The sequence below is a fragment of the Gossypium hirsutum genome, chromosome A01, assembly GCF_007990345.1.
Source record: "Gossypium hirsutum isolate 1008001.06 chromosome A01, Gossypium_hirsutum_v2.1, whole genome shotgun sequence".
Classification (NCBI taxonomy): domain Eukaryota; kingdom Viridiplantae; phylum Streptophyta; class Magnoliopsida; order Malvales; family Malvaceae; genus Gossypium; species Gossypium hirsutum.
The window spans coordinates 7,771,427-7,784,712 of NC_053424.1; the positions used below are offsets into that span (position 1 = coordinate 7,771,427).

The following is a 13,286-nucleotide window of genomic DNA, read 5'->3' on the forward strand; positions in this document are numbered from 1 at the left end:
AAAAGATTAAACATATCCGTATTCAACATTCTTGAGGGTTTTATTTTAAACTTCACTTTCAATCATAATCATAACAACAGTTCACTTTTTTTCCAATTTAGCCTGCTGTGTGTGTTCACATTTCTTAAGAACACTGCTAACTGATGTATCTAAGACAAGAAAAAGATAGCATTAAAAAGGGAAAATATATATATAAGAAGAAAAAGAAAGATGAAAAAAAACCCCAAACTTGCATATGATTGCATACTAAATCAAAACTTAAATGAAAAAGACTGCTCTTCCATCTTGAAAATAAGTTTAAAGACATGTGGGTCATTTTAATCTCTTTCACGGAACAGTTTTCTTACAAACCTTGCCTTCGTCTTTATAAACCTATAAACATCAAACTTAACTACACTTTACTACTGCTGAAACAGATCAAACCATACCAAAACTGGTTGTGGTAGTTAAGAAAAAAGCAATTAAAAAAAAGGGTTTTTAGTTAGAAACAAGACCAAGAAAAAGGGTTGGGATTGCTTTTGCTATATTTTCAAAATAAAATATACATATATATCATTTACTTGCCTTCTACTTAATATTTTGGTGTAGAAAAGTTAAAAGATTAGAGGATCCAATATTGTCACATCTTGTTTGATCTTTTTTTCATTGTTATGGTGGGCCATTTTAAATGATAGAAAAGGTTGTCTGTCATACTATTGATTAACAACTGCAAAGTTTTTTGGCTAATGTAAATGAATAGAGTTTACAAAGACAATAGTGTAGTACTCTTTACATAGTACAAAACAATTACTAAAGTTTCCAACTTTTTTTCCAATTTTATCTTAAGAACAAAATGTACCCAAAAATTATTTTTTTTCCAGTGAATTGGACTCAAAAAACAGACATCCTTGTAAAACTATGATGGTCCATTATTAAAACCAGCCAAAAAGTCTTCATTCTGCAAGTCACACCTCCCTCACTTTTTTTCTGAAAAACAAATAAATATCTTCATCTTTTTGATCTTTTGCTAAATAGAAATCAAATCATCAAAGAAAGCAAATAAACAGTATTCTTACAACAACTGTAGTGTCTGTAAATTATCTTAGTGAGTTCATGGTTTAAAGGAACTTATGAGTTCCATTTCTTATACCCTTTTAGCAGAAAAGAGCTGCAAAGGTTACATTAAAGGACTTGCTTTCTTGGCCAACACAATGTCACAACAACCACAAAACAGAACAAGACAAAGGATTAGTGGTAATCTTTTTCATATGGGAATAATCTAGTTAGCATAATCCAAGTAAAATGAAGAAAGAAGGTAAAAAGAAGAGCTTTACCATAATCAAAGGGAGATCAAATCATACAATTGAAGAAAGATCCTCTTAACTTCCTTTTTTTTTTATCACTCAAATTTCAGCCAAAACCCAGTTGACAAATCACTCTCAAACTAACATATGTTTAAGAAGAGCCTGAAACTCTTGGAGAAGTAACAGGAAAGAGTGGTAAAAGCTGAGGCTCAGTATCTCTAGGTGTTGACATAGGTGATGGATGCAAGTAAAAGCCTTTCTCAGCTATAGCTTTCTCTTCCTCAGATGAATTCCCTAAAGAAGGTGAAGACTTGTTGAAAGGGTCTTCATTTAATGGTGTAACCGGGCTAAGTGCTAGCTTTGGGAAGTCAAGCAAGCTTGGAGACAAGATCTCTGCATTCCTCGGCGAATAAAAAGCACCACCACCACCACCACCTCCACCGTTGTTAGAAGGAAGGAAAGTGTTGATCATGAGGTTGTTCTTCAGGTTACTGTTTCTTCTCTCATAAAGCTTGAAATTTTGCTTCTTGGGGGAGTTGGTTTTCATGGGAGGTATAGGAAAAGATGATTTTGATGGGAGTGCTGGATCTTGTTGATGATGATGATGATGATGATGTTGTGTTGGAGGCTTAGAGGAGGCTTGTTTAGCAGTTTCGGATGAACCAGTGAGCATTTGGACAACCTGTTTGAAAGTAGTTGTGTCAGCTTGGACAAAGGTTGTTGGGTAAGGGTTGGTCTCAGATCTGGAGATGGGGATTGGAGTTAAAGGTGGGGTGGGAATTTGGACACCCCCATTGCTGTTGTTGGGGTTGGTTCCATTGCTGTGTGGGGAGTTTAAAGGAGATGATGAAGATGAGGATGATGGGAAGTTCAAGTTCTTGTTGTCTTGTACTAACCTTGATGAATTCTCCATTGATGGGTGTGGTGATTGGTGATCTCTAACACCCCCCCTTCACCCTGTAAGAGAAAAAAAAAATTGTTTGGTTGGAGAAGAACAGAAAAAGAGAAGTGAAAAACAAGGATTGATTGCTGTTGAAGACCAGACCAGAAGGTTGCTTATTATATGTTATTTGTTTTCTTGTGTTATGGCAATCCCATTTCCAGCGAACAACTGGTTATAGTTTTACTCTTTTCTTTTTTTCTCTCTCTCTCTTTTCTCTTATTTTAGTTTTTTTTTTTCATTTACTGGTTTCTCTGGCTATTGAACTTCTTATTAATTATTTTTAAAAAATATATAAATTATTATTAAAACCATATTTTTACTTTAATAAAGAAGGAAATAAATTTAAAAAATGGATTTTGGGGTTGGGATTATTTATAAGATAAGGGTATTGGTTGAATATGGAATTTCTTTTGGCCCACCCTATGCCAAACTGTTTGAAAGATTTGAAAAAAATATAGATAAAAAATAAAAAAAAAATAAAAATAAATAGATATGCTTGATATAAATAAATAGGAATATAATTGTGGCATTGGGCATTATTGACTTCAGAGCCCTGACTACTTAAACTCTGTGTGTGTTGATGGGATTGGAGATGTTGTGAACTTTCCTTTATTTTATTATTATTAATTATTAAATTCATGAAAATCAATATAAATCAATTATATTTAAAAATTAAGCAGTATATAACGTAATTGAATTAATATTTAAGAATATAATCCAAACTAAATTAAAATATCCAACCCAAATTAAAATATTTTTTATAAAGATTCATAAAGATTTAAATTAAAATAAGTTCACATAAAAAATAGATAATTGAGTAAATTACTAAAATAGTCACTTTTGTTTACACCAGGTTACATTTTAGTCACTTTCATTATCGTGTTGTAGCATTTTAGTCATTAAGCCATTAATTGTCGTTAACGGTAAGCTGACGTTGCACGTTAAATTATCATTTCAAACAAAAATTTTAGGTTAATTTACACAATCGATCCCTATATATTTTGTTTTGAATAATTTAAATTTTTTTATGTTTTTTTATCATTCCATTTTTTTTTCATTCTCTTATGTTTCTCCTTCTATTTTTTTCCTTTCTTCATTCTTTTTATTGTAATTTTTCTATGTTTTCCATTTAAAGTATTAGTTCTTAGGGTAAAAAACAAATTGATGTTTGATATTTGTTAAGGAGAGATTGACTCTTTTAAAAAGTTTTTGGTATGTCGATTATTCAAAGTTGTCAAACTCCTCAATGAATCAGTGTTGTCTATCAGTCAAGCAGAAATTTGGTCTCTTAAATTCTTGACTCTGCGAAAAGTTCAAATGATTGAGACAACGGGTTCAATAGAGTGAGTTCAAATAATAGTATACAGGCCTTTTTATTGCCATTTAAGTGGCATGGATTCAAACCCTATTAAACGTGAATGCTTACGTTCCCGTAGGTGGTAGTATATGGATTTAACAAAAAACTTCCTCTCTAGTGAATTTGCCCATCTCAAGCATTCTGAATCTTCATAGAATTAAGAGACAAAACTTCAATTCAACTTAAAGAAAATACGAGGTTGATGAATTCCATTAGATAAAAGAACTTGACAAGTAACCTCCCCTCAATAATATTAAATGTTAAAAACATTTTATTTTAGTGCATATTTATTACAAAAAATGGAGCCCGAATCTCTTTAATTTCTTTCGAAAAAGTGTATACCGAAGAATGTCAAAAAGGGTTTTGAGTTAAAAAAATCAACGTCAGAAAATAAGAAAGAATTTGTACAGTGAGAGAGGGAAGAGGATTGATTCCTTTAATTATCTTAATACTCTAAAAACATATATTTATATTATATTTGATTTATTTTTCTTAAATGCTTGAGTTTGTCACGTAATTTATGTACTTTTTTATTTAATTTAGTACTTGCATTTGAAACAAATTATTTAATTTGGTACTCAAAAATAACAATGTTAATTTTTTAGTATTTAATTCAAAAGCTAATCGCTGTTATTTTTCATCAAATCAACCTTATAACTCAAATTAAATCACTTTCATCGAACTATATTGTACAAATTACATGCAAAATTAAACAAATTCACAATTAACAAAATCTTGAAAAATTCAAACATAATAATACTAGCAATTAGCTTTCATCAAATCAACCCTAAAATCCGGATTAAACACTAAATAATTAATACCGTTACTTTCGAGTACCAAAATATATATTTTTTAACAAATACAGGTATAATATTAAACAAAAAATAATACAAGTACCACGTTAAAAAAATATATCAAATAAGATTCTAAACGATTATTTTTTTTATTATAATCAAATTTAAGATATTACATGTTTATTTGAATTATTATATTTATAATTTGTATCATATAAATTTTACTACTACATTTTAATAACTTTTCTTATATCATATTGATGAAATATAACTAAGTAAAAATATAAATTTCTCATCATACTACTATTAAATATTAAAATATCACTATATTTATTTTAATTGATATTTTCTATCATACTTCGAAAATATGGCTAAATTCATCACACAATTTTATTTTATTTTTTGTAATTAAATTTTGTAAATAAACTTTAAATTTATTGAATTTTTCTATTATTTTTTTATTTTTATTTAATTTATCACTTAATATTGATTTTAATGATTTGAAAAAAAATTTAACAAGAAAATTATTACCTAAAATGTTTTATTTTAATATTTAACAAGTTAATTTATAAATTATTAAAAATTAATAAATTAACTTAAATTTTACATAGTGAAACTATTTTTTTAGTAGTTGTTAGTTTTATATTCATTAATTTATTATTTTAATTATTACTTAAAATAAAATATTAAATTTTTAATAGTAATTAATTTTCTTCAAATTATTAAATTTAAAATTGAATAACAGATTCTGCTCTAACAAACAAAAGTAAAATAATAATAAATTTATCTTTAATTCGAAAGTAAAATGATAAATATCAATCAAAACAAAATATTAAAGTTGAGTAAGAAAAATCAAGCGAAAATTAACCAAAAATCAAAGTATTTTAACAGTTTATGAAATGTAAATTAAAAACTATGATATATGAAATTAAACTGGACCATATTACGATGAATGGTTTGAAAAAAAAATTAACTAATTTAAACCAATCTCACAATATAATAACAATTTATAAATTTCACCTACAATATAATAAAAAATATCTCTAATATAATTTTAGGAAAGGGAAACAAGAGAAGGGACATGTAACCAAGTGTGTGACATAATTTCATGACTTTTACCCACTTGTCTTTTGAAATATAAACGAACAATTTTCTTATGTCATAATCCAAATACTAATGTTTATTTAATGAATCTGTTCGGTTCGAATTCGATGGGATCCAGTTTTCAAATTGTTGCATCTATAATATTAGCATAAGGTTCTTGGTTGAATTATTAAAATCAAAAAATGATTTTTTTTATATTTTATGTGTAGTAAACTTTTTTCTTGCTGGTGAGTAAATAAACGGGGTTATTAGTTTAAAATTTTGATGGTTAAATAGATTGAGTTTTAGTTCAATTGGTATAGGTATTGTTATCAATATAAAAGAATGTGGATTTGAGTACACTGAAACACACTATCTTCTTATTTATAGGTTAGAGAAGAAATATTATCAAAATTTACAATGATGAGATTGTTAAAAAGAAAAACTTGATGTTCAATATATAAAGATATAGTTAAACTAGAAAAATGTAAAGAAAGAATCAAATTCTGATTAAATGGGAAACATAAAATATATATGTGTGTGTGTGTTGTGGAGAGGGGAAATGAAGGGTAGGGGACCAAAGTTCCATTACAAAACACAGCAGTGCTTGTTGGTGAAAAGGGATCGAATTCTTTTTCTTTTCAAAACCAAAATCATTATAGTCTTAGATTGTGGACTGCCTAACATATTCCAGTTATGCAACCAAAAGGAAATAAAGCAGTTTCATTAATTTGCTTTTAATAGTAGTATAGTACTATCCTCCATTAAAACCACAACCAACCAATGTTTTCCAGGCAAAAACTATTAAAATAATCCGAGAGTTCGTTGATTTATGCTCTGTAAATATAGGTTAAGATATATAGTAAAATAGAAATGGACACTAAAACTTTGTTTATGTAGTTCAGAAACGTTTAATGTTTACAAAATCTTTGCTTAGAGAGTCAAATTCATTATGCTTCAATAAGGATAAGTTGTGATTTAAGTTTCACTTACTCATCAAGTTGCAATCACTCTTATACTCTAAACAAGTTCACTCTCTCTAAGACTTTCCCCTCGGAAACTTGGATGTAAAAGCTAAGTGACTCATTTTAGTTTACTTATCAATACTTTTTCTAACTTATACTAGTCATGTATACAAAAAATATGGTTTGTTAAGTTACAATAAATTACAATCACATCCCCACATAAAATAGCTAATGTCTCCTCAATATTCATTACTTACTCGTAATCTGATATTCTAAAGAAGGAAATTTGGATTGTATTGAAAGTCTTTGATCCAATCCTTAATTAATTTGATTTCAACGCATATTAGATAATATCTAACAAAATTAGATATAATAAATGATAAGGTGGGAGAGTCAGATTCTAAAATTTTGGAGGAATTTAGTTCATATTATCTTAAATTACGATCTGTAATCTCACATCGTAAAATAAAATTACATTGTTTTGATTTTCAATATTCTAACCATCTTAAAATCTCACATTCTAAATAATATTAAATTAATTTACTTTTATTTTCAAAAGTAAAATGTTTACCATGGAGGGGGTTGAAGGAATGTTGTTTGGTTTGATATTATCTTGAAGGTACAAAAACTACAACATCACTCCAAAAACCAAGTTGTAATAATCCATAATTTGAGAGACAAAACCAAAGATAATTACACTAACAAATCACAACTCAACAAAGAAACTTCCTAGAAACTAGCAATAATTAATAATACCCAATTTCAAAGTCAAGTCACAAATCGCCATCATAAACATATAATAAAATTAATGAATTTTTATGGTTCCTAAATTCCCACGAAACTAATTGTATTGACTACGTTGATTGAATAAGGCTGCTAATGATAATTTCATTGATTAATTATAATAAAAAAATTGTAGATTAAGTATTGGAAACTTAGAAATAGATATATATTATATTAAAAAAAATTTGGGGCTTGGCCGGCTTGACTAAAATCTGCTTTCTAAAGAAAGAAAACAAGTTGAGAAATGAGTGGTTTTTTCTTATGTTGGAATAGTACTAACTAATTAATTAATTAATTAGTTAATGAGAATCCTACTTTTGAATTAAATTTTGGTTAGGACACGTTGTTGGGACCGCCAAACGTGGTCTCTTTCTTTGTCTTAACACCGTCACACTCAAAGTAAAACCCTTTTATTTTATTTATTTTTTTAGCTTCAACTTTGAGCTAAGAAACCGGCCACTTAAATTCCATTTCACTTTACTGCCACCTTCTTTTCGCCAAAATTATGTTATTATTTAATTAAACTTAAGTTTTTCAGTGAAGGTATTCTTTTTAAAATATTTTTCGTATTTAGGTTTATAATCTAATTTCTAGTTTCTTAATATACATTAGCTATATTTTGAGGTTAAATAATTTAATTTAATGATCATATCTTATTTTTAATATAATTATAAAAAATAAGAATGATTAAGATAAAAAATATTTAAAATATAAAAAATGTGTATCAATTTATAAGCACTCGTACATTGATATTGATCAAAGTAGGTTAAAATATACCGAATTTTTAATTAGAATGAGAATTAAATTATTTGATTAGTTTATTATTGAAATAATATGTACTAACTGATGCAATTAGTATCAAAGTAGTACCAATAACAAGGGGTGATGTCAAAAAAAAATTATATATTTATACAAGAGTAAAAATATAATTTCACCATTTTAATAGTTTATATATTTATAATTTTTAAAAGATTAAATTATTTTTTTATTATTTGTAGGGGTAAAATGTAATTTTTATTATTGAATGTGAAAAAAAAAAACTATATAAGTTACTATAATTGTGTTGTTGTTAAAAGAATATGTTAACATTGACAAGGACAAATGGAATTAAAAGGTAAATTCCCAATTTGAAGTTTTAAATTAGGGGTTTGATAATTAAAAATGTAGGGTTCTAAATAGGTGTTGAAGAGAACAAAAGGGAAGACTCTTCTTGGTGGGTGAGTGTTTTGGTGGGATTTTAAAATCAATAAAATAAAACATTTTAATTAAATACCTTGACTTTTATGTCCTTTACTTTCTTAGATGAAAAAGGAAAAAGAAAAGAAAATTGTGATAAAAAGAGAATTTGTCCATTACAAACATTACATGGTTGTAAGTCAAAGCTACATGACCCTACATTGTTTTGCTTTCTTTAAATTACTCTCAACAATGATAATAATGGGTTATCATCATCCTCATAAAAAAATATTTATATATAATATATAATGAATGAGATATTAAGAAAAAGAGTAAAATTTTCTTTATATTTTAATTAGTGGTCAAAGGTTCAATTCTTATTCTGGATATAGAATAGTTGTAAAATTTGTGGTCAACATTTACCTTTTAATGGGCCTACCGAATACGAAAAATTAAGTTCTGGGCTCGCTCCAATAGATATTTTGAAAAACTAAAAAAAAAGAAAAAAGAGTGAAATATTTAAAAAAAATTCTACTAAAATTCCACCTTATTGCAATTAGATATGGAATTTGTGTAGTTTTGTATTTTCTTTTACCAATTGTATTTACTTAATTGAGACCATTTTTATTTTGATTTTAAAGCTTGTAGCTATATTATTTTAAATATTTTGATTAAATAAAATTTATAAAAAAATGTTGAAATACAACATTTTAACTTCTTTAAATATATTTTTAACCTTTTGTCAATAATTAAGAAATTTAAAATAAAAAACTGATCACTAAAATCAAAAAATTTAATGAACTTATTGGGATAGACCAACTGAGAGAATAATATAAATTATCATAAAAATGAATATTCATGGTGTATTTATTATATTAATTTTGTATTTATTAAATATATGAAGTTTTCATATTCAAACTTCTATATATTTACCAAGAAAATCCAATTAATTAATGGGTTAGTCAAATGACAATTGGGAAAAAAAAAGTTTGAAAATGCACCCCAATAAAATATTGTCAGTTGTTTAATTCAACCACTTTCATGTATGATATTGAAGTTTCATTCAATCTTTTAACTTAGTCTTTGTTGACCGAATTTGGTTGAAGAAGTAATCCATTACCCAAAAAAAAATAATAATCTTGATTTTTTGATGTATAAGAGTCATATTGAATTCTAATTAAACTGAGTCAAGTTAGATCAAATTCTTAAACAAGGATAAAAAATTTTCTAATGATGTTTTTCCTATCCATAGCACTCTAACTTGATACTTTGGTTAAAGAGTATTAAGTTTTTTATTATTCAACCCAATATAAGTATTGTTGGAGATTGACTTGATTAAGCAATGAACAAGTAAAAAATAGTAGAAGAAATTGAGAAATTAAATGCGCGAATTTAACATGAAAAAATCTCTCCAAAAAAGATAAAAAAAACCATAGACAAATATAATTTTACTATAATGACAAAAGAACGAAGTGTACAAAAATTTGAGATAAAAAACTAAACCCGAAAACAAATAACCCTCAAAACGTAAATACAAAATTCTCCAAAAAATTTTATGTAATGACCCGAATTTTACCGTTACCGAAAAAGTGTATTTTCGGTCTCCGTTTCTAAAAAACGGATTCGTAAATATTTATTAAAAATATTTGCGAAGTAAAATGAGTGGTTAATTAGAGTTTAATTAAGTGAATTTAATTTAATTAAGAGTAATTAAGTAAAAGGACCAAATTGAATAAAGTGTGAAAGTTGAATTATAGATTAAAAGAAAATAAAAAGGACTAAAAGGGAAATTATACAAAAAGTATAAATTGAGGCGGTTTATCGTGAAGAAAATCTAAGATTTTTTTTTATGTTTCGTATATTATTATATTATTATATTATTATATAATAAAGATACTTTATGTTTTAATTATATTATATTATATTATATTATATATATAAACTAAAGAAGCAAATGAAAGGAAATAGAAACAGAATGAAATGAAACAGAGAGCAGGGGAGAAAAAGAAAGAAAGAAGGGGAGAAAAGGGAAAATTGAAGATTTGAAGCTTTAAGCTTTAATAGTCAATGTGGTATCGGAAATCTCGACTAAGAAAGGATAAGACAAAGTCAACGGGAGTTAGTTCGAAAATTACGGTTTGTATTTCTATAATCCGAACTTAGTTATTATTTGTTATATTTATATACATATGGCAATTGTTAGTGTTAGAATTATGATGTTTTACAATTGGAATGGATTGATTTTGGTATGAGATGAATTTATTGAATTTATATTGATTGAAATTATTTTGATTGAATTTATATTGATTGAATTATATAATATATATGATTTATGTAGAAATTTGAATATTGAATGAATATTATATTGAAAAATATATTGATTGGAAATATGAGAAAATTGATATGAATATATGAGATTGTGATATTTGAATATTTGATATTGAAAAGTGAATTGAATTGTATTGAATTATGAATTAATGTGAATAATTGAAATATATTGTTGAATTGAATGAAATTGTATGAATTGTGAAAATGGGTGAATATATGTGATTATCAGAATGGTATATTGATGAAAGAATTATTAAATTGAGAAAGTGAATGAAATACACTATTAACTAGTCGGGCTGAGTCGGATATAATTAGCATGCCATAGGATCTGAAAGTGTACGGGATTTGCCGGCTTTATCGATCAGGCACTTTATGTGTCGTATTTTAGGCACCTCGTGTGTCGTATCGGCACCTCGTGTGTCATTTTAGGCACTTTATGTGTCGTATACTGATCAGGTACTATGTACCGTTTTAGGCACAATGTGTCGTACTGGTGTGTTTGGGTTGGAATCCGTGTATCCGTCAAAGTCTGGGTTTGTTAATAGAGGTAAATAAGTGAAAGATAAATCGAATAAATTTGATTGATCAAGCTATTGAAATGAAACGAGAAATTGAATTGAGAATTGAAAATTTAGATATGAAATTGAAAATATGAACCAAAGGTTCATGAAATGATTGGAGTTCGAATTGATGATATATGATGCCACTTGACGAATTGAAATGTAATTTGAGATATATGAATCGTATGTATATACTGAAAGCTATCAGGGATAGTAAGTTGATATGATATAAATGAAATTGACTGTTATTGAAATGAATTAAAATGGAATATGATTGATAAGTGTATAGTTGAATATAGTTTAATGATATTGAATTGTGCGTAAATTAAGGAAAGCTATACCGAGTAGTAAGTGAAAGAATGTAGTAAATAATAATGGATTTAGTTAAGAATTGAACAATTATGTTATTGTGTTTATTATATGATTTGTATAAAATTTATATGGTAAGTAGTTAAAATTTATCTATGAATAAATAATTGAATAATTGTAACTGTTATTATGATCTTAAGTATTTGTTATATTATTAATTGTTCGGATTATAGAAATACCACTGTGTATACCATACTCAGCGTACGGTTTGTTTCCGTGCGCAGGTTAAGTAAAGATAGTACGTTGAATCAGCATCCTAAGACGATACCGAATTCATTAAGGTAAAGTATGTTGAGTATTGATAATGGCATGTACTCAGGATGTTTAATGAGAGTCATTTAGGTTGTAAAAGTATTGATGAAATGAGTAAATTATGGTTGGCAACGGTATGTAGTATGAATTTTGAAATTTACTAAAAATTGGTAGTGATTCTAAATTAGTCCCGAATTGAATTTACTGTTCATATTGGACCGCGAGGGCCCATTAAAGGGACGACATCTTAAAACTAGGATGTGTGTGAATATTTATTTTAATTAATGACCGAAATTGGACTGTACTGACTGATAATGTCTCGTAACTCTGTTCTGGTGACGGTATAGGGTTAGGGGGTGTTACATGTTATGAGTTTTAATCTTTAATGAGTGTATTTTTTAAGGTCGTAAAAAAATTATTTATAAGCTAAATTTGTAAGTCAACTAATAATAAAATAATCTAGACTAATCAGAGTTCGACTATAACAAATAAACAGAGTTTAACTGAGAGATTATCAGTCGTAAAAAAAATTATTTATAAGCTAAGTTTGTAAGTCAAATAATAATAAAATAATCTAGACTAATTAGAGTTCGACAATAACAAATAAACAAAGTTTAACTGAGAGATTATATTTCAAATTTGATTAAAATACGTTGTTTAAAGAATATATATAAGAAGAGTAACTTATTTTCACTCCAAAACAAGATTAATGATATTTAACTTCTTCTTTTTTATTCTTTATTGATTGATAAAGGGTGCTTTTCAATCACATAATTTTTAAAGTCAAATTTTAGGCAAAACCTGCCTTTTGAAAATATTGTTTAGCCTTTCTTCAAAAAATCAATTTTAGCTTACAAAAGCAAACAATTAGAAAATCCCTCACAAAAACTTTTAAATATTACTTTTATTAATAATTAGTATTACTCACTATTATATTTTACCTTGGGTTAATTATTTTTAATTAAATTATAGAATAAATTTTAAAAGTTAAATTTTTTTTAAATTTTTGTATTCTTTGTGTATTTATAATTTAGTCTCTATACTTTTATTTTTAAAAATTTAGTCCTTGAATTTAAAATTTTAACTCCAATTGTTAACACCATTATTTTTTTCTATTAAATTCGTTGGCCTGACATTTTAATTTCTTTTTAAAAATACTCACACGGTAACTATGTAACAAAAAAATTAAAATGGACGTGAATTTAATAGATAAATTTGATGATGTTAACAACTCTTAAAAATTACATCATCATTTTAATCAAAATAAAGTATTTGGGCTAATCAATAGCATTGTAAAAGTTTAGGTACCAAATTATGTCAAGAAGTTGAAGTATAAATTTGAGTGTAGTATGGGGACCAAAATTGAAACTTGAACATTGTAATATAATCTATA

At 26.6% G+C, this 13,286-nt stretch overlaps 1 protein-coding gene across 1 annotated transcript; it reads right to left on the reverse strand.

The window, feature by feature from the left end:
- Positions 1-1,295: 1,295 nt before the first annotated feature.
- Positions 1,296-2,486, reverse strand: LOC107918035 (VQ motif-containing protein 19). Its single transcript, XM_016847530.2, has 2 exons — positions 2,329-2,486; positions 1,296-2,240 (listed from the first exon to the last, which is right to left on the reverse strand). Exon 2 carries the CDS (start codon positions 2,194-2,196, stop codon positions 1,435-1,437), a length of 762 nt encoding a protein of 253 aa, XP_016703019.2. The 5' UTR covers positions 2,197-2,240; positions 2,329-2,486; the 3' UTR covers positions 1,296-1,434.
- Positions 2,487-13,286: the final 10,800 nt, after the last annotated feature.